This window comes from Trachurus japonicus, chromosome 8 (genome assembly GCF_045865225.1).
Source record: "Trachurus japonicus isolate A0001 chromosome 8, Traja_1.0".
Lineage (NCBI taxonomy): Eukaryota > Metazoa > Chordata > Actinopteri > Carangiformes > Carangidae > Trachurus > Trachurus japonicus.
The window spans coordinates 24,423,497-24,446,477 of record NC_140914.1 but is presented as its reverse complement, the minus strand read 5'-3'; the positions used below and the strand labels follow the sequence as shown (position 1 = coordinate 24,446,477).

The 22,981-nt window shown below is 44.4% G+C and overlaps 1 protein-coding gene across 3 annotated transcripts in view; it reads right to left on the bottom strand.

Annotated features, from left to right (window-relative positions):
* Nucleotides 1-22,981, bottom strand: part of grin2ba (glutamate receptor, ionotropic, N-methyl D-aspartate 2B, genome duplicate a) — a 122,114-nt gene that overhangs the window by 41,130 nt on the left and 58,003 nt on the right. For all 3 annotated transcript variants that reach the window (XM_085784865.1, XM_085784867.1, XM_085784868.1), the window contains 3 exons: nucleotides 8,565-8,708; nucleotides 8,005-8,275; nucleotides 1,757-1,949 (listed from right to left, as the gene is read on the bottom strand). In XM_085784865.1, coding sequence (XP_085640991.1) covers nucleotides 1,757-1,949; nucleotides 8,005-8,275; nucleotides 8,565-8,708 — 608 coding nt within the window. The remainder of the gene's footprint in view (nucleotides 1-1,756; nucleotides 1,950-8,004; nucleotides 8,276-8,564; nucleotides 8,709-22,981) is intronic.

Genomic DNA, 22,981 nt, shown 5'->3' with positions numbered 1-22,981 from the left:
GCTCAGTTTAGCTGCCATACAGCCGCTTTTATACCAAACCATGAGAACAAAACAAGATTTATCAACAGCAGCAACTAGACACATGTCCTCAAAGATGACTGACAATCTCCTTAACACACACACAAACAAACTGTACAGCATCCAAACACACACATCTGGCCCACACGCATCACTCTTTTAGCACAACGAAAAACACACAGAAGCGCGAGCAGAGCTTCCACAGCAGACAAACAGAGCAGCAGAGGGGTGAAGCAGCCCTCGAGTATAACATGTGCCGAGCTCTGGAGCGCAGCACGACAGGGGCCAGTGTTCGCCGGCTCAAACGCCATTGGGACCAATTAGGTAGCGCGCGGAGCAAAGCAGCGCCGAACGCCGCGCTTCGCCACCAGTTCAAAAGGCCTGCTGCTGAGACGGACAGCTTGGGGGGTGGGGTTGGATTTTCCCGAGGAAGGGGGGTGTGTTTGTGTGTGGAGGGTATTATTACATGGAGAGAGGGGGGGGATGATCACAGTATGCAGAGGGATAAAGGTGCATGTGTGCGGTTGTGTTTGTGCACGGGTGTTTTCGGCATCTGCTGCTGCTGCTGCTGCTGCTGCCGTGGATGTGCTGATCTACGCCAGAACGCTCCTGTTGAGCTCCACCTGAACCTGTGCGCAAGCCGAAGCTGCTGTGCGTAGCGTTTTAATATCCATAAATCACTGCCTGATTAATTTGGAAACATTAGTGTAATTGTAAATAAATAACAACAAACAAATGAGGCCACTACTGAGACACGTGGCCTCTGCACTGTGTTTTACGCTGCGCACCACAAAGCTGCTGTTCATTGAGTTTGTGCTGGATGGCTTTAGGGCAGAAAGTGAGCTTGTTATACTGCACATGAAGCCGGCTAACAGGACGTCGTTCCAGCAGTGCACTCAGACCTTCTCCCTGATAGACTCTACAGTGATTTAAAAGCTGATAGAGACTTTAAGTTGGACGTATAATGGGACATTCATTTGCTATACAGCTCATCCTTCCAGGGTCACATGGGAGCTGGAGCCAAACCCAGCTGACGGTGGGTAAAGCAGGGGGAACAGTCTCTCACTGGGCCGACACACTGTCTAGAGACAAACAACTATTCACACTAACATTCACACCCACTGGACATGTTGGCGTTGGCAATTAGCCTGCATTGTCTTTGTACCTGGAGGAAATTCAGGCTCATGGAGAACATGCACAGAAACGCACCACACCGGCATTATGGGACAATACCATTCAAATTCTTGAATTTTTTAAAAGGCAAATACACCAAGACGTCCCAATAAAGACATATTTTGGGAAATTCATACAAACAACATGAAAAATAAATAGCAAACAATGAATCATTAATCTGTTAGTCATGTTTTGAAGGCTCTTGAAATGCTGCTTTTTTTTTTTAAGAGTTTGACAGTCGAGAGTGTTTAGGAGGCAGAGGGGGTCTAGTAAAAGATATTACTAAGTTGCATCATGGTAAATGTAGGATCCAGCATTTTTGGAGCATTTTTAGAGCATATAGAAACCAGATGTCAGGAGATGTGCCCCAAATAGCAGATTTCATTAAGAAGTCACCTTGATGTATAAATAAGGTGGGACGATGTTACACTGCTTACCAACCAAGTCATTTTCTGCTGTATCATAATATGAGTTTACAACTGATGCAGCATTTATGGCTTTGACTTGTCAAACTACAGTCAAACTGCCTCCCAGCACCAAACGGCTCCATCCAGCCTCCACTCACCTGAGCACTTCGTTGGGGTTGCCTGAGATGGGGGTCTTCTTGTCAGGAGCTCCGTGGCACTCGGACTTGAGCAGGGTGTGAGGTCCACGGTCCATCATCATGGTGGAGGTTGCCATAGTGATGATTGCCACACCGTCACGAACGCGGGCTTCCAGGCCGTAGTCCCACTCGTCATAGGACACCGAGAGCAGGCCTGGAAGGAGGAAGCAAGGAGAGGAAAAGAGAAGTGATCAGTGGATATGTGATAGAAGAAAGAGCTGAAGAGATGAAGAGATAGAGGGAGGGAGGCGGAGGGTTTAGGGAGAAACAGACAGGTGAGTACAGAAGGATTCGGAAGTAAGCAAGTAAGGTATGAGAATGAGAGAGGTGAAGAGAGTGAAGCCACAGACGGACATATGGAGAAAAGTGAAGCGGGAGCAGATAGGCATAATTCTGTGAGGGTCTACATGTTTTGAACACACTCCAAGAGACAGAGCACTCATTACGTGATGACTCAGAGAGCAGATGAAAAGCACTCCCACCCTGCTTGACTAAGCGTCTATCACCTTGCTGTGTTTGTCCATCTGTCTGTCTAAAGCCCTGTCTGTCTCTGTTTGTTGGCCTTTGCACTGTCTGTACGTCTGTTTATCTGTCCTTCTGTCTGCCTGAGTCCTGTTCTCTTTTGACAATCTGTCTGTTTGTGAACATTCGTTTGTAGGTCTCCCTCTCTCTCTCTCTTTCTCTCTCCCTGTGTCTCCATGCCCATCTCCTCCGTTGCCCTTCCAACCACGCATCAGTTCATTCAGCTATTTGCCAGGATGCTTGTCCTTCCTCCACACTACCGTCCCTTTCTGCTGCGGATCATCAAGGAGTGAGTAGTGAGCAGATCGACAATATTTCAAGTATTCCCAAAGCTGGGGACAGCACTTGACCTTAAAAAATTGGAAGGCTGTCTTAGGATGTTCCCTTTGCTTAAATTCACACAAACACCGATGACACTGATTTATCTGTACGGACCCTAGAGGACACAACTCAGTTCATCACTGCGCTTTTTTTATTTATTTATTTATTCCTCACAAACACATGGGAAGCACTATGAGAACAGTTCATTTATGAGTAAAACTAGACCAATTATGCATCTATTCAGACAGACCTGACATTTTGTTAATGAGTTTCACTGATATTAAACAGCTGTTATTGATAATATGATTAACACACGGCAAACAATTGCCGTTAATTGATGGCACAGTGCATGCTGTCCAGCGCTGAGCCTAGTGTGCTCAATCTCTTTTTAATGACCTATCATTTAGTTCTCCTGTTCACCACTGTCAGGATTTTATCAGGTTAGTGCTAACAGGTGGGATTATTACAGGGCTTCGGCTCACCATGGGTCTAATTATTCTAGATCCATTTTAGAGCTTGGATCTTCATTTGTTTCTTAGCATTGTTATTTATTTAGGAGAATCACTGATGCACCATGAGTTTGGAGAAGGTTAAATGTCTCAACCACCCAAATACAGTAATTACAAACTTGCATTTCTGGGAAATCAGCACATCCAGCAGAGCGCCTGGACGCTCATTACCTTTCCTCAAGGTTCAATGCAGCTGTTAAGAAAGTAATTTACTAATTTACTTTTCTCTAGATGCTCTTTGTCCCATATACCTACTGACCGGCCGCTAACTGCTACATGTCTTAACAGTACTGTAAGCATGGTGCCTTAGTATAAGCAAAACTCACTTGGGGTGTTGGATGCTAAGTATTTGCTAGCTAAAGCCTGAGTTTATTTTATTTTTTAGCATTATTGATTTCTTTTAATGTCTTCTCAGTATAACATAAATCATCTGAAAATATTAAATAGTCAGCTAGAGACTGCGTTTCCAAACAACTGACTGAGTTTTAGCATTTGCATTAGACTTAGACTAGTTTGCTAAAGCTCATAAAATCTGCTGGCAGCAATCCACCGTCACAGGATGTGACAACCCAGCTTTGGTTCACTTTTTGTTTAAAATCAAAGCCGTATTGTCAATTTCACGTGGAGACCTTCATAAGCCCGGCCTTATCTAAATTCTCAGCTGTAACTGCCCTCATGACTTTTTTAAAACAGCCAATAACGAATTGTCCTCCCAGGTCGCACGGCTCTCAGTGAAGCACGTCCTGCTGCCTTCAAGTCAATTTATCAGGCTATCTGTTTCTCTATCTGCCTTTTAATCTGTCCCTCTCTGTCCATCAGTTGGCCTGCATCTCTCTGACAGCGTATGACCACATGTCAGCCAGACCACTACCATGTCAGTGGGCAGAAATAGACAGGCAGCCTGGCAACCTGCCTTCCTCATGGGGCCTCAGCGCTGACAGCTCCAGCCCACCAGGACCACATCTAATGTCACACACTGTTGACACTTTCTCAACACCTCCCTCACTCCCTCCCTCCCTCCCTACCCCACTCACTCACTCACTCCCTCACTCACTCACTCACTCACTCGTTCCTTTTTTACACATGTCAGTTTTGTTATTTTATGGGAAGAGTGAGTATGTGTGTGTGTGTGTGCGTGCACTGTAGATGTCCATGTTTAGTGTAGTGTATTCTTTTCACCATCTTGGGAAATGGTGTGCGATGTTAATATTCATACATCTCTCAGGACATGTTAAAATGTCATAACACAGACATGTCAACTGGCAACGTTATAGCTGAACAGCGCTGTAGCAGCTAAGGTTTTCTACAGTATAGCCAGTAAAGTGGTTACAGTCTGTGTTTATAGGCTAAAGGTTGTCTCGTTATCTGGATACGCACAAACACGCATATACACAAACCAAACAAAAAAAAAAAAAACTCCACAAAAATCACATACACGACATCCACACGTAGGCAAACTGATTGGAGATCGCAATAGCAGAGCTACCGTATTACTGGCTATTTTTGGAAACAGCTTATTATTGTCAGTGATGTCAGATTGGGTGGTTACGTTGGCACAGTCTGTGCAGCAGTAGTGAGTAACTCTGATCAGGAAGAATAGAGACAGAAAGGCTGTTAGTAAGAGAGAGAGAGAGAGCTGAGGGGGGCGATGGGGGAAAAGAGAAACTCTGACAGACATAAGGATACGGAAAGAAAAAAGCAAAAAATTGAAGGGAGCAGACAGTTGGAAGGGAGTCAGAGGACGCTGAAATACAGCGAGACAGAAAACATGGGGAACAACAGTATGAAATAAGGAGGAACGGGAAGGAAGGAGGAGAGTGGGAGGAGAAATGGTTCCCCAGAGCGCCACTTAAGGAAGGCATCAGTGGAATTACCCAGGAGAATTGGAGGCTCTTCATCACACATGGTGCAAATTATTAAGTGTGCCTAGTAAGCAAATTAGCCCCACAGCTAGCGTGCACCTTCTGCTGAACCCTGAACCGCTTGCATTCACCCAGAGAGCACTCACCACCACCACCACCAGAGTCACATGCTGCGCCACGGTGTCGCTGGGCTCTCTGGAAGTTCACAAGTTGCTGCGGCTGACTGCAGCTACAGGCTTCATGTGGCTCCTCTGATGGTGAGGTTGAAACACGGAGATGAGGCTTGGTTCACTGACTGAGGTCTACAGCTGAATGCCTAATGTCTACAAATATCTTGCTAGTGTCTTGTTCTTGATGAGTAGAGCCGTAATCCTGGTTGATTCAGCACGGTATTCTTTTCAAAATCTATCAATCACATAGAAAAGAAAAATGCACTCAGTGTCACTGTCAAGACACTGAAGGTTCTGAAGTAGCATAACTTAAAAAAAAGTCTTTCAGATGACTCCTTAAGAATGTGAGGCTGCTCTGAGCAAAGGTTTCACAGACTGTCGCTGCTGAAGCTGTGAGGTAAAATCCTTCCATCATGTACGTCTCTTTGGCAGAGGGCAGCACTGACAAGCACAGATCCTGCAGCAGCAGCTGTGAGCAGAGGCTCAGAAATTTGCATACTGACTCAGGTGGTATGCACATCCAAACTATAATATGCCTCTGATGTATCCTGCCAATACAGCAACACGTAACACAAAATGTACTAAATCAGCGACTGTATGAAGAAGTGTCTAGCTTTTTTGTTGTCAAAGTTAGACTATAGCACCGCTGTGAGTGTTATGTAAATGTTCAAATTCTGTCTCCTATTCATCATGCATTAAACAAGTGGCTGACATTTAGCCTGCTATCTGTCATTATGTCCCATATGATTAATCCTATGATAATTCAATGCGAACTCAAAGAGGTTCGTGTGTGTCCATCAACGCAGCCACTCCGCCAGCTCCACTTTGTAATCATTCAGGCAGTACACGAGCTAGTCACGATTATCTCCGTGGCAACATAAATCAAGAGGGGAGTTGTTGTGTGTGATTTACATAACTGATATGGTGATATATCAAACTTTATAGAGTGGAACCCTAATTTGGAGCAGACACACTGAAACAAACACTCGCGCACACTCGCACACAATCGTAGTTTTTGTTCACTCTGTCCTCCATGTAAACACTCGCTTCCCGTCTTATGAGGTGCACACAAAAGCACACAACCCGTTTGATTACACTCAACCCTTATTTTCTCATGCAAATTAAACCATGACCCAATCACACATTTCACAGACAAATGCACACCAACATTACACACAAAAGGCATAAGAAACACACCCATAGGCACACACACAGGAGCACAACACACACCTAACTGCAATTTAGAGTAAATCATCCATGGATGCCAATAAGGGAGCAGAGGTAAAAAGTTTGAGTTACGGTGCTTGAACAGCACAACGATCTCAGGTTGGGCCTGGTCGACCATTTCCCAGAAACTGCTGAGGACAGGCAGCGGTGTAATATCTCGCTCTCACTGTAAATCAACGAGCCCAACGCCGACAAATTATCAAGCTCATATGTCCACAGGAAATATACTACCTGCTCCCACGGTTTATTCTCCTACAGAGGATAAAACAGACTGAAGTTGTACAAGGTTCCATTAGTTCTCGTGGAGGAAACATCACCAACAGTTAATAAGGTTTGATTCCCACTGTGTGCTGGCCTTTCTAAAAGTGTCTGTCCACCCCCAGGTGCTGAAAGTCCTGTTACATGAGGGAGTTTGACAGGTATGTCTGACAGATTGCGTGAGCGAGGTTGAGTGGTTTATGTACCCCAACTTAGATGTCACTTTGGTTCCACATTTGACCTTCAAAGGTTAGAATGACCTCCAGTGGTGTTGCAGGGAGAGGGCGGGAGAGAAATGCTCCCTGACTTCTTATTAGGAAAGGTCAGTTTGTTTTTTGGATTATTTTTTTTTTGTCTTGCAGGAAAAATCCAAATAGCAAAACCAAAAATAAAATTTGACCAAAATAGCATCTCAAAGGCTCGGGGTTCCTTCTGAGGTGGCAAGTAAGTAAGAAAAAGCTGATATTACAAATGGATGGAGCCACATCTCCAATAAAAAGTACATGCTTTTGTCTTCTTCTCTATCTCTGCTTAACATCTTAGCATCGATAGTCTGTATAATTGTAAATTCTTCAGCATTGTATCATCTGGAGGAAAAGTAGCAGTCTATTGCAAAGCAGGTTGGAATCACAGCAGGCGATAAAAGCAAGAGCCAAACAATGACAACAACAAATCACAAAAACAAGATGGTGGTGCCTCTTCCACGCTAAAGGTGTTGCTAGATTTTCAGCCACAGTTTCCATCCTCAGTGAGGGAATAAAAACGCTCTCTGAGAGAGTCTTTTTGACAGCATAAGGTCCATTTATCAACTTTTTCAAGACGTTTTAATTGCAACTAACAGTCGTCCATACGGCTTATAAGACGAAAAGTCACATTCTAAGCAACACAACTCAGACTTCCTCAGTGTAAAACAACAAGGAGGCTTCACTTGGTTAAATACAGTATGACTCGAATATCATGATGGTGTAATGTGAGTTATGTTACAGTGATGTTAACTAGCTCATGAATAATTACTGACATTAGCCAGGGTCATTTTTGCTGATGTAATAACTCTTGTGCTACTTGAATACTAATCTAAAATATTATCTCCTAGTAGCACTGAGGAGACAAAGGTTAGGGATTTGACTCCTATGTAGAAAATGCATTCCTGGTATTTTTAATGCACTTTGGATAAACATCAACCAAACGCTGCATGAAATGTGATTGCTGTACTTAGAAAGGGCTTAGGATTTGAGCTCAAGGCAAGCGGACATTTTCCATTCAGGAGGTTACTCCAGATAAAAATGTAATACAAATCGTAATTTGGACTCTTTTTTTTTTTCCAGAGCACGACTTCCTACCTGTGGGGAACTCTGCGGGCACGACATCAGTGTCTCCGGCTACCAGCGAGGGCACTATCCAAGTGTAGCCGTAGCCAGTGATCCCAACAGAGTGGGCCACCTCGAAGATGGTGTTGGCCTCCTCTTTTGTGCAGTAGAGCAGAATGACAGGGCTCTGGAGCTTCTTCAGCTGGTTCTGGATCTTTGAATCTCCGTCATCTACAGACATGTCCAGGAGTAAAACCTCTTCCAGTTCCCAGCCCACAAAGCTGTTCTCGATGGTGCTACGGATCTGAACGGGGCAGAGGAAAAAAGAAAGAAGACAATCCTTTGAGCTTTTGCATGTTATCTGTCAATTTCGACAAATTTATACAAGAGACTTATCCTAATTTAATCAGATACTGTACAGTATAGTGACTTGTGTGCAAAAGCTGATAAATTCAGCATCACTGGGACTTTTAGAAACTCTAATCTCTCTAATTTGCATCACATGTTAAAAATACGTGTTTTGACACGAAGAGGTTGAAGATAATCCGTATTGTATGGTTATGGTGCATGTTGTCTCAGCTGAGTATGGTTACCTTGGTAACAAAGTCCTGGTAACCTGGGTAGTAAGTGGTGACGATGGAGAAGATGTACCAGTCGTATTCCTCCATGATGTTCAGCATAACCGAGGCTTGCTGCTCTATGGAGGGGCCAAACTGAAAGAACATGGAGTTGTCATCCTGAAAACAGAGAGAGAGACACAGACACAGAGGGACATGGATGTAAATGGTTACATAACAGCAGTGGCCTGAACTTTAATTTCGTTGGCTTTACACACAGAGAACTGCTGCTACTTAAAGGACAGCGGTGGTTTTGTAACATTATTGGTGTGAACATTAATTTAGCTGCCTTTATTCTCCTGCGCGCAGAGGAGAAAGGCGAGAGGACACCAGTGGGCTTGTAATGATACCGGTCATGAGTTTCATTAGCTGCCTTTATGACTTCCTTTAATGAGTTTGTACACGTGGGTGGCTGGAGCAAGTTCTGGGGACTCGAAGCCGCTGTCCTCAATCTCATCGATCATTTCCATCCGTTTGTTTTATTACAGCGGCGTTAGAGCAACATAATACCAATGTAACCTGCGAGGTGCTGGATATTAGACAATGGATGCGCTAGGACTGGCACACGCTGCACATAAAACATTCACTAAGTAAATCCCTTCCCTTGGCAGGGCTCAATCTAAATACAGAATATACAGTAAACCGAACCGCAGCACAGGCAGACACAGTCGCTCACACACACACACACACACTGATATCTGAGCCTGCCACTCGCCACCGGTGCTGAAAAGGAATATTGAGCTGGACAGAAGAAGAGGAGGAGGTGAGAAATCCAAGTCTAGACAAGACTCTGCAGTTCTGCCACACTAGTTTGTTATTGTCCATGTTTATGTGTGTGTGTGAGTCAGTCTATGAGACACAATGTGTACACAATGTACAGTAGTATATTTATGTTCTTGGATATTCTTCCTTCTAATTATATGAATGAGGACTTTTTTGGGGAGTTGGATTGTGAAGTGCATGTGAGTAAAACCAGTTGTAGCCGAGAGCCGGGCCTGGCAGGCAGGCAGGCAGGCAGGCAGGGTGTGGAAATCTCTCTGGCTTCTTCGGGTTCTCTCTGTGCTTCACTCAACATCAAAGGCTAACCTGCCCCTCCCAGGGGACGCACACGGGTTGATCCGTTACCTTGTTTCTGCATTAATGAGATCAGGGCTATACCGTGGAGGTGGCACGCCGAGAGGCACAATGCGCATGTGAAACACTTGCCGAACGCTGTCGCGAATAATGAGCGTAATGCGCTGCATCCTTGAGGTTGGAAACATGTCATTATCCCTATGTTGCCCGGAAATCTACAGTATAACGCGTGCATCTGATGCGGAATTCAATGCGGAGGCTGCGTTTGGAAAAATCATGAAATAATGATGCACTGTACTGATGTTGTAGTCATGTTTCTCAGCTAAAACTTGAATCCATTTGTTCCTCAGCTTTCCCATCTCTTCTCTGCCTCTTCCTCTCTCATCCTTCATCCATCTCTATCCATCTCTCCTCTCGCACTGTCGTCCCATTTATACCAGTGGAATTACTGCCAGGGCACAGTTATAATTGAATTTCCAGACTCGCACACTCCCACTCCCCCCTTTATCCTCTATACAGCACCCCACTCCCCTGCCTCCACCCCCACCCCCCCAATTTCCTCTGGCTTTCTCCCTCTATCTCTCTCTTCTTCTTAAGAGCAGTATTAATGTACTGTCCAATGCACTCGTTCGGAGTGCCAGAGGTCTGCAGAATTTTCATTAGCCTTTGAGAAAAATACATGCTAAAAGAAGTTCAAGACAGACACAGTAGCGCGGCAAGACGGAGGGTGAGAGATAGGGGAGTGAAAAGAAAAATAGCTGGTGGGAGCGGGTTGAATGATAAGAAAGCTCGAGTAAAATGAAGTGATGCAAAACACCTCTCTTCATTTACAGCAACAATAATTAGGGTCTGGCCACATTACCACCTCGGTTGGCACAAGGTGATCGATTAGTGAGCATTAAAATTCCCAGAGGGGGCGGCGAGGCCAGCGAGTCAGTCAGCCAGATGCAGGAAGCTGGCCAGCAAGGCTCTGAATGTGCTTCGGAGCCGCTCGCCGTCTTCTCTGTGGATCCACGGCTGACGTCAAGGCTGGCTACTGTACAAAGACAACAAAACACTATACACCGCACAATACAGCAGGATGAGTGGCCAGCGGGGACCGGTAGGGAGAAAAAGAGAGAGAGAGATGGAGCGATACGGCGAGATGCAGAAAAAGAGCAGATAAAAGCGTAGAAGAGAGAGCAGATAAGAGAAAAGAGAGAAACAGAGGGAAAGTAAAGGGAGAGAAAGGAATTAAGCAAGTGAGAATAAAGGATAGAGATGTACAAAAAGCAGCGAGGACGTAGCCGAGATTTGAAGCCTCCAGAGGGACAGAGGCAGAGGACAATGTGGTGACAATGGGATGAATGGAGAGAGAAGAGGGCAGGCTGGCAGACGGCTGTGATCCTGTATGGAGCGAGTGAGCAGTGAAGGGGCAGGAAGCCAGGAGTCAGTGAAGGAGCAGGCAAACGGAGGTGTGTGTGTGTGTGTGTGCGCATGTGTGTGTGCGCGTCTCAGGCAGTCAGCCAGCCATTTAGGCAGGAGGAGGCTAAGCCTGAGCTGTTCAACCACAGAGGACTGCTGCTGTCAGAGAAGGAGAGACACGGGGACATGTGTGTCCTCCTCTACATGAAGCATCATGTGTGTGTGTGTGTGTCGGTGCCTGATAGAGACATATCAAGCATGTATGTGCCAGTTTGCGTGTGTATCAGTGAATCCAATGTGCCTGTGTGTGCGTATTTGTATAGGGTGCTGTGTTACATAAAGTATGTGTGCATTTCTGTGAAGTTTCTGCGTATGAGTGCGTTTTTGTGAGTTTTCTGTGGATGTGGATGTGTCTGTGTGCGTTTTTGTGAGTTGTGTGTGTGTGTGTGTAGTCCATGGTTGGCAGGCCTTGGTCTGCCAGAGTTGCCTGTTCTGCCCCAGAGCCTGCAAATGAGTGCACTCACACACTCCTGGAGCAGTTATTTGACTTGGAGGAGAGAGAGAGTCAATAACTCAGGTATTTCAATTACACAGACAGGGGCACATCAGTGACTGCAAAAGAAATAGACCCACTTCCAATCTTGTTTCGTGAATATGCACACACAGACCCACAGACACACACAAATTTGAATGACTTCGGGGCACAAACGCTGACATCCTTGCACACATACAGTATACGCCATTGAATACCCGCCCTCGACGAGAACGCACACAATACAAAGCACAAAATGATACATCAACACCGCAATCACAGACTAATGCTGGGTTGTTGCTTTAGCCACACACACACACACACAACGACACAATAAAACAAGACGAGGCACACTGCTGAATGGAGTGTATTGTGCACCGATCACATCAAGCGCAGGCAGTAAACCACAACATTGAAATGCAAGTACACAACACATTTTGCACTTTCATTCACTGCATTCTCTACATACCAAGTTAAAATATAACCAGAGGAAACACATCACTACGGCACTACACATACTCTGACAACAACATATTAATCTAACACACTGTGGAATGGCTGTAGCAGCAGATGCTCTGTTTCCTCTGTGTATACAACATGACTGGCACATGAGTCGTTTATATCAGATCATACAGTGGTGCTAGAGAATACACGCCTCTGATTGGCTAGCACAGGTGTTACCTTCAGGTAACACACTGTACATACTGTTTATGTTCGCTGCCTTATAGGCTTACAGCTCACTTGTAAAGCAACACATTTTCCAACCTGGATAAAAACAAAGTGAGTGTGAGTGTGTGTATCATCAGTTAGGTGTTGTGAGCTTCCTGATATGAATATTAATTGTGAGGATAGTTTGTAGTGATTTGTACTTTTCACCTGTCTTGGTTTTTGAAATCTTGAGATGAATCTCTCTGTTTGAGTATGTTAACGTTTGGATTCAGTGGTTTAATGATTCTCACAGGTTCACTTGGTTCTGTGGAACCAACACCTGAGTCCTGAGTGGGGTCCATATTCAGGTTAATTGGACAGATCTCCTTTTACTGCCACCATCAGACATGTCAACATGTTTAATGATGGAACAGGGAGAAATATCTAAAATGTACTGTACTAACATCAGATCCTGTAGTTGGTTACAGATTGTTTTATCTACTGCAGAAGGTGAAAACAGGGAGCTTCTAATGGGGTGGGAATAAAAAAGAAAACCTCCGTTTCTGTGTCATGTGTTATTTTACAGTACATGCACAGTTTACCTATCCTATCCTATCATATTAATATTAAATATATTAAATCTGTCTAAAGAGGTAGCACGCGCAATGTGTGAGAATGTGGAAAACATCCCAATTAGTGGATGTAAAAGCACCAGGTTGCCATTCCCTTAGCAATCATAACGATTTCAAGGCATTTACCAAGCATTAAGTGCACTATATGTATATGTAGTATTTTTTTTCTTCGTCAGGAAGCGTTGATGAGTAAAAGATAGAGAAGGAATGTGAGTAGAAAAAAAAGACAAAGACGAAGATAGAAAGGTAAAGCAAGCCAGAGAGAGATGACGGTGTCTGTTGCTGGGAGGTTTTTGGCAATGCATATTTCTATCCTGCCTATAAAGGCTCCTTTGAACTTGAGCAGTGGGGTGGGGGGTGGGGGGCTGCTATTGACTGCTGCTGCACTGGCTGATGGAAAGAGGAGTCAGCCAGCAAGAGAGAGAGAGAGAGAGAGTGGGAGAGTGAGACAGAGGGAGAGTGGATGGATGGAGGGATGAAAAAGAGAGAGCAGGAGTGGGAGGTGAGGCGGGAGGAAGGGGGAACAGCTGGCCTTCGCTTGAATATAGTGAATTTAAAAGACTGTGGGCAGGAGATAGAAACTCACCATAGCCACAGGCGTTTTCACACGCACACACTGGGATGGATGCAGCGATACACACACACACACACACACACACACAGGCGCTGAAGTGTGTTCATTTCTGATAAAGCCTGTGAGTGTGAGCACAAGCCACCATCACCACGTGCGCCGAAATTACGTATTGATGACGAGCCGTCCTTTCTGCTCCCCCTTCATCCCTCTCTCTCTGTCCCTCCTTCACACACACACTCTCTCACATCTCTACATCATCTCTACCTCAATTAAACCTCCCCTCACTCCCCATTTCTCTTTTTCCCTCTACGTCGCCTTTCTCGTGCCTCATCATCACATTTCTTATCATGGAAGCCTACTTATCTTTAATCAAACACATACAAGCTTAATTAGCTGGCACATTTGTCAGACCATCATCTAATTAACAGTGACCTTATTCTAAGTACTTTTTGAACCCTAATTTAAAAAAAAAGCACAGGTCTTCATTAAAATATTTGACTAATTTTGACTCGACGTGATTTTGGATTCTGCAGAATGACGACACCGTCAGAGCCGCCGTGCCCTTCCAGGAGTTTAAAGGATGAAAAGGCAGAAACAAAAACTACAGAAAAGGAACCGGAGGGAACAAATTAAAATGGGCAAGAAGACATGATGCAGGAGAGGGTGTTTTGTTTCACATCTTGACACAATCAGACAGTGTCTGAGTGGAAGTTAATACCACTTAACACTCAGACACACACACAGAGACCGACGAAAGCACAGATCGTTTCTCTCTGGCCCATTTCTGCTCTAAGTTTAGCAGACGACCCACCGAGGGGCCGCCGCAGTCTGATGCCTTCCCTGCTGCTGCTCTTGTTTGTCCGCTGGTCCTTGCAGAGTGGTTATAGTTCTGTCTCTGTGTGTGTCTCATAGAGTTGGGCTAAGGAGACTAAATAGGGTGGCTTGAGGGAAGGGTGAGCCTACTAAATATATGAACATAGTCAAACTTTTATACCTGTGAGTTGGTCTCTGTAGATGTATAGCTGGGAGAGATACAGAATGTGATCAATTATTGATTTATTTAGTTAGTTAGATTGAATCCCCATTAGCCACTGTGTTATAACAATGCCGACTTTTCCCTGGCTCCCCTCAAGTTCATAAACAATACTTCAAAGACAACAGATGCGTCAATATACCATCCATCATTCATACTCACAATACACAACACAGCCGCTGTGACGCACAACAATGCTGAATTGATACAGACAATAACTCTATTGAATAATCTGAATTCTTCTCTGTAATCTTTGTTTTCACAATTCAATCTAATAAGTCATAGAGAAAAAAGAGAAACAAAAAGTGGAATGAAATGGTTCCTGTGTTCATTTAAACTTGAGAAACAAAAGATAATCATAAAGTTATACAACTCCTTGTGTAAACAAATACAATCTTAACTTAAAACCCATTTCTCTGATGTGGTACTGAATTCCATGTCACCATCGCTTTATATGTAATGAGGAACAAAGTGAGTGTTTAAGTGCAGCAGAGGTTTGTAGCACATTGTTATTAAACATTACGACATGGAAACTCATGCTCTGCAAGTTTTCATTTTGAAATGCCATTTAAAGGTGAAAACAGTTTGTGTCCACATTTGGCCCCATATCAGAGCTTATCTGTGTCCATGCTAACACACATATCACCTGACCATTCAACCTACACTGGACATGTGCAGGATGGTGTAAACAGGAGGCAGATTGTCTGTTCTGCAGTTACGTAGCTGCAGACAATACCCCAAATGAGGAAAAACAGGGACAGTCTTCACAAAATAGCCAACATCACACAGCCAGGAAGTAGACAGACTCATACAGGTTACAGCTCACATACTCAGTTTCAGCCATAGGGATGAAAATGTACAGATAATTCAGCTGGATCAGCTGTTAGCCGACTACTGTACCACGTGCTTTACATAATGTCTCAGTGAAGACGACATCCAGCTTGAACTGAGCCAATTTTATAATACTACAATATTATAATTTTTTATTTAGGGTCTTTAAGGGTTTATTAGCTGGACTCATCTTGGCTCAACGTATCTGACAAAGACAGTTTTAAATGTAAAAAGAGAGAGTGGATCCCAGGAGTGAAAGAGGAAGTGGGGACAGTGAGGAGGCTGAGGTGCAGGAGGAGCACAGAGTTTCCCAAGGCGGCTGTAAAGTGGTTTGGGGAGTCAGGGAGGTGGGCACTGGCTCTGCAGTCAGACATCTTTCTCACTGTCCGTTGCTATAAACAGAGAAGAGGAGGGAAAAGGTGACGGCGGTGCGGGAGGGGAGGGAGACAGAAGAGGGAGGGCAGGAGAGACGGGGACAGTAAGGTCCAGATGAAGGATGTTATTTATCCATTTATTCCCCCTCCACTCTCTCCGTCTGTCCTCTGCTATCTCTGCCGCTCCTGTCATATCTGCTGATTTCAATCTCCTGCTCTGGCTTGCCCTCAACTCTCCACTCTTCATCTCTCCCCCTATTATCTCCCGCTCTCCCTCCCTCGCTCACTTTCTTCCCTCCTTCCCGCCATCTTTCCTCCTTCCTCCTCTTCACTCTTTGACAGCCTCGATAACTTTTCCTCTCCTTCTCGCCTTCGCTCCCACTGCTTCGTTCCCCTCTGCTGTCTTCTTCTTCTTCTGTTACTCTCTTCCTCCTTCCCGCTACTCCTTCCTTCCTCTCTCAATCTATCATGCATCCCAGGGTGCACCTGGGCTGCGCTGTCAGCTGTAGGCCCAGAGCCATCATCATGCTGGGGCTGTTTCTCGCCACTTCACACTATGAAGAGTAAATTTTCTCTCTATGTATGTATCTATCTCTCTCCATCCATCCATCCATCTATCCATCTATCCATCTATCTATCTATCTAAGAGGGTGTCTTAACCTCCCCTCACCCCCAGTTTAACCCTTTCAGTAAGTGCTACAGCTATGAAACAAGGGCAAAGGTCAGCATTCATCCTTATGACTGTATTCAGTCTATAGAAACATGCAACCACCTGATCTTCAGAGGGAGGAGGGAGGGAAAAGAGCGAGGGATGAGGAGGAGGAGGAGGAGAGCGAGAACAGAGAGCAAGAGAAATAGAGTGAGAGTACAGTTGATATGTGCTTCTGTTCTGTGTTTCTTTTCCTGGCAACAGGATAAAGGCTCGCGCTCAGTCACTGTCAGTACGAAGACCACCTTCTATCTCCGTTCTCCCTCCTCCTCCTCCTCCTCCTCCTCCTCCACTTCCTCTTCCTCCAATCCCGTCCCTCCCAAAGCAAAAACTACTCGCTCTATCTCCCCCCTTCTTTTATCTCTGCTGCTCTCTTCCCATCCCCTACATTTTACATTAACATTTCAGGCATTTAGCTTGCGCTCTCATCCACAATGACTTAATGAGTACAACTGCAGAGTAAGCCTCAGGTCCTCCGTCTCCGGCACCTCAAGGAGCAGGGGGTGCAGAGGTCGAGGCGGCGGCAGAGGCGGCGGCAGAGGCGGCGGCGGCTCGATGACAGATGTAACAAATGTTCTGTATCAATGGAATGATGAGGGGAGGAAATTACTCTAGGAGGCATGAGATAAAGTGAAAACCGAGAGAGGTTTATGCGCGCTCTTCCTGCCTCTGCTTCCCCATCCCTCACCAGCCAGGCTCCCCCACCGAGGGCTCCTTCCATTAACTGCGATGAAAATTAAAATTCAAATCTGCTTTATTGGCGTGACAGTGGCGGGTGGTTGCCTCCACAACAGAACATGTTAAAAGACGGGCTAAGACAATAAGCCAATCTTTATGCTCCTCTTCTCCTTCCTCACTCTCGCTCGTTCCAGTCTTCCCTCCCTGACTGACTAACCCTGTTTCTGCACTAAAAAACCCTCCTCTTCTTGGTGTGCACTTGTGACTACCTATGCATGTATGTGTGTGTCTGTCCTCATTAAAAAAAAAAGTAGAGCTGGTGAAGCTTTCAAAAATAGAGGAGGAAGAGGTCAGAGAGCCAGAGTTGCATGTGAGAGAGATGTGTTGAGCTGGAGAACGGAGGGATTTCTGAATACTCCAGACTGCATTATTCCTAATCCCAGGGTTCACACACTTTCTTGTTTCCTAATTCAAATTTGCTTTATTGGCATCACTGTGCTTCAGAAGTTACAATCCATCACACCCTCCTTTTAAAGCTATTTATGGCTGGGATTTTACTTCTATGGAGCTGATTCAAGTTTCATGCTAGTGTAAAACAAGAGAGGCTTTTATTGTGAAAGAGTCACGTGAAATGCTGTTTGTGTGTAAGCAACTGCCATTTCTGTTTTATCTGTCAGCAGATCATTTTTGACTTTTGCCAGGGAGTCGTGGAAGAAACATGACCAGCCATAGCAAGTGGTTCAAAAAACAAAAGGAGAAAAAAAATAATCAATGCAAAAAAAAAAAAAAAAAAAAACACAGAGGAAAATAAATCAATAAAGAATCAAAGTAGCGTTCAGATTTTGAAGGAGCTTGTGTGTTTCCCTGAGGCTGTGACATGCTCTGACATACAGTATATTGCTGCTTTTACAACAACGCCAGTTTTTTTTTAATGCCGTGGAAACTGCTTGAGTGACCATGGTTACAGTGATCACACAGTCCTGTACAGATGCTGCTTATATGACTCATTTTGGGTCTTTTCATATGACAATATACAGTATGAACCAAAAGCATTTGTAGCCTCTTAATGCGAGCTATGACATACTGAGGCTCTTTCTACTTGTTTGACTGAGCTTTTTGGAGCCACAGTGTGTAGTGACTCTGCCTGCTCCTCAAACGTGACTTCACCATGTGTGTGTGTGTGTGTGTGTGTGTGTCACCGGCAGCGCCATGTGATATCTTCACCGCCACGGCTCAGTGACTTATTTTGCCCTCCCCTTCCTGTTTTGGGACTTAAACAGTGCGTAATTATCGTCCACTCTGTCTCACAGCAGCAGGTGTGTTACGTGAGCAGGAGAGGGCCGCTGCGCTCTTTGTTTTGGTTTTGGTTTTGGTTTTTTGTGTGTGTGTGGTTTTTTTTACACAATACATGACGAAACTGTCCCTTTATTTATTTCATATCAATGTCATAAATACAGAAATATCAATTAGATGCTGATCTGCATGGGACAAAATGGACAAAAAGCTACAATAATCATAAACCTGTTTGCAGTGTAGCAGGAAACACTGCTCTGTCTTCACACCAGCCAGTTTTCCTGTAAAACTCACCTATACTGTATAGTTTGTTTGTTTTTTGCACTTGCCACATGGTATTGCTTTTCAATATTGTAGTTAACTTCGAGTTTTCCTAATTAACGTCCGATTTCTGTACTTTTCTTTTTTCTTTGGGTTCATTTTAGTTGATGTGTGCAGTGTGCACTGTACCAGGAGCAGGAAACTGCTCTCCACTGTTTATATTCATGCTACATTTGGACCATTTTTTAGTTCATTATAAGAAAAGCTTGTGATGTCAAGCAAATTCAAACATTTTATTCTATTTGAGGTTATTGTTTGACAGATGATGATATGACGAAACCGATCTCAGCCCCAACAGCTGTTTGGGTAAAAATGATTTCTTTTTGGAGTGATGATATGTTTCATTTGTTCCAGATATCAGGAATGTTTCTTTCTTTTCTTTTCTTTTCTAAAACACTGTGTAACTCTCTCAGTCTGCTCTGTTCCTCTCATACTCCCCTTCTTAAAAAAAGATGAATAACACTTTCCTTGTCTCCGTCTCTCTCCTCCACACACATTAACCAAACACTGAGACACGTGTGGCCCGTCTTCCTTCTCCCTCTGCGTGTTGCCGTGACAGTTGTCCTCTGTGGCTGCCAAAGCGTTTTAACCACAACAATATCTAAATGGCACACAATGGCCCATTAGAGTCATCAAGCCGTTAAACCAGCAACCAGCAATCTCCAGCCTGGCAATTAGGAATATTTCTTCCACCCTCCCACTCCAGTACACACACACACACACACACACACACACACACACACACACTTCACCCATCCATTATTCTCTTCCTGTCTCTCATGCATGTGCTCTCCCTCTCTTTCATCTCTTCCTCTCACCCTCTCTTTTGCACATGCACACGCTCACTCGCACTAAACCTGACACCAATCCACTCTCTCTCGCTCTCTATCCCCTTGGCTCCTCTGCCCACCCTCTCTCTCTCTCTCTCTCTCTTTCACCACGGTCGCCCTACAACAGCGGCTCACAATCAGTGTCACGATCGATTAACAGATTTCACACGGCTGGACATGGCACTTACAGAGAACCAGACGAAATGAAAAGAAAAGAAAGCGCGGGGCCCAGGAGGACGGAGCGAAAGGCTTCAGAGTGCTGCCGTCATGTGCTGTGTTAACAGTAAGTCACATCAGACCTGGAACGCTGCTCTACAACACCCATATGTGGAGACTAGACGAGAGCCTGCTCTGTGGTGATGTGCCACTGATCCAACAATGGAACAAGCACTCGTCAGTGAAGATCGCCTCTGAACCTTAGGACCTGAGGGTGGAAAGAGAAAATTCACACACCATTTTCCTTGTCTAATAAATAATATAAGCTCAGACTGTGTACCTCGCTGGGTATTTTCCATTTTAGGCCGCTTTATATCTCCAATGTAAATTTTTCTCTGCTACATTCATTTTACTGGATAATAACAGAATTTCCAAATAAGCTCCACCTTTGACAACCTGCTGATACATCTTCACTTTAATTACATTTGATACTAATTTATTAGCCCAGGATTTCTCAGTGATTTCCTCAAAAGACTCAAGAGAGGGGAATAGGTGAAACGTGTGATTTGCTACAGACAATTTACTTGTGTTGATATAATAAGCTGTTAAAATAATCTAGATCTCTGTCAGCCTTAGAGCCTGAAGACTAAACCACGTAATGAAAATAGTGCATCAAATGAGTGGAAAAATATTCAGCCTAACCTGACTCGAGCCTTCCTGCTCCACTTTGGTGTAAATATCAAGCAACACGGAGCTCGCAGCCAAGAAATGTCTCGATGTTATTTCTTAAAAAACACTCAGGAAAGAATCTGCAAAGACGAAGCAGTGTGTACTAAAGACACAGTGAGAACACTGTTTGCCAGGCCTGCAGTGACACATAAAGCACCAGGGATGAGAATATTAACCAAAGGTTCTGGGCACAGCATCAAACATTTTTGATGAGCAGGGTTTGATCATCCTGAATGATGCTTGTTAAAAATAATCAATCCAAACACCTCTTTCCAGCCAGTGGTTCACAGCTGGGTTTGTAATAAGGAAAGCCGCCTATAAACCCTTTACTGGCTGATTAACCCTTAAGATGTGATTTCATATGCACAAACACCCCCTGATGGATGGTTTTCTACATTCATAAGCACTGGTTATGATTTCACACCTAGTCAGCCTGCTCCCATCCCCCCCTCCTCATCTCCTCTCTCCTCTCCTCTCCTCTCTCCGCCTGACAGTTGGTTGCAACAGCAGCCACAGAATACACACAGTGGAGGTGCGAGCTATTCTTCCTCTCCCTCGCTGTGCCTCTGTGCACATGCAAACATGACTGGATGCACATGCATAGCTTCTGTGCTGCCACAAACATGCACATTTGTATTTCGTGACACACGATGTGCACCTGTGTACATTCACACACACACACACATATACACAAACACAGCAGCTGTGGCACTAAAGCCAGCTTTTGGCAGTCACATCCGCTCTCTCCTCGCCTCCCTGCATGCTGCTGTGTCACCGAACAGAAGTTGAATCCTGCATCTGGAGACTGGTGCCGGTGACTCACACATACACACACACAAAACACACAGATCCTATTAATGTCAATGGCAAATGCTTTACTGCTGTGCATCTCTATAATGGCAGGTATTTAATTAACATACTGCTACTGCAGCAGCATCCAGGCATCGTGTCAGAGAGAGAACAGAGAAGAAGAAAGGCACAAAAAAATAGAATTTCGAGTGTTTGTTTTTCCACCCAGATCTGTGTGTATGTGTGTATTGTTACCTCTCTCACACCTTGTTAATACAGCTTCTCCTGCCTCTGTTTGCTCCATCACATCACATCACATCACATCACATCTCTCTTCTGTCTCTGTCTCCATCCAAAGAATCTGAATTCTTAATTAAAATGTATTAATTTTGAAAAGATGCTAAAAATATCTGCCAGAACATGGTATCACTGTGGTGCATGGGCACGCACACACTCACAAACACACACACACTAGCAATTTTTCCATTGCTTTGTTTTATAATCTTACACTACAAAGAGAAAATCTATCACATAGAGGCACACAGCTCAGCACATATAGTAAAACAAACACTGTACACCGAGATTAAAGCTGTGGAGACACATCGCTCTGTGTTTCTCACCTACAGCACGAAACTAACCAGATGACACACGATACGCAACCTAATGCAGGTACAGTAAGACACATGTGAGCTGTTAAAGGCGAGCGGCGGCTACATGCCAGGTGAATTAGACGGAGTCAGACAGGCAGGGCTGCATTCACCAGACAAATCCCACAGCAGGTAATGGAGGTAGAGCGCTGCACTGCCAGGCGCTGTGCTTTGCATTATAGTGAGTTTGCGTGATGAGTTGCCTCGCCCCAGTGAGAGCGCTCTCAGGATATGAACTCTGAAAAGCAGCCATAATGTATTGCACAATCACCGGCTGCGGGGTGAGCCGAGTAACTGTGTTTACTGTGCAGGTGAGTCGGGCTCCAGTCCACTAAATGAGGTGACATAACATCAATAATGGACTCATATAGATGCACATATACACTGACTACACTCTGTTAAGGACGTAATTAGAGCCAACGTGTAGAAACACTTGAGCTGCCTACAGTCCCAGCATATGCATGTTTTATTAAACACAACCAGTTGGAGTATGCTAATAGGGTCATTAAGTGAGTTAATTAATGCATTAATTGGCAAATTATTCTGTCACAAACACTTGTCTTCACATAATAAATGTATGCTATTAATACAAAATTAAATAGTAAAGTACTAGGAGGTTCTGGACAAAAATGTTTTGTCCACATTAAAATTCACAGTAGTCCAGAATCTCTTTTTTTTCCATACTGTGTATTGATAAGAATCAAAAACCAAACGCTCTCCATTTTTGAACTATATAAAGAACACACAGTCATGAAGCAGGGGAGAGGAGGAATATGAAAACACAAGACAACAATGATGCCAGGTAAGAGCTCCGCTGCAAGGTTAGATCCAATCCCATCCAATCCAGTCTGATGCCAATTAAGCAGCAGTTGTCAGCTGTAACAGAGGTCTGGCAATGTGCACTTTGATATATGAGCTTTCAAAGCAGAATGAGACGACTCGCAGTTTCAAAGAGGCCAAAACATCTGTGTCTAAACTGCAGGTGCACTCCACAAAACAACACAAATCTATTTTCAGCTTTTACAAAGCGGAAACCAGCCAGCTGGGACGACATGGACACACAGCACAGGACACACACACTGTGGTATCATATTGGGTTTTTTGTTTTTTGTTTTTTTTTTCTTGTTGGTATTTATGTT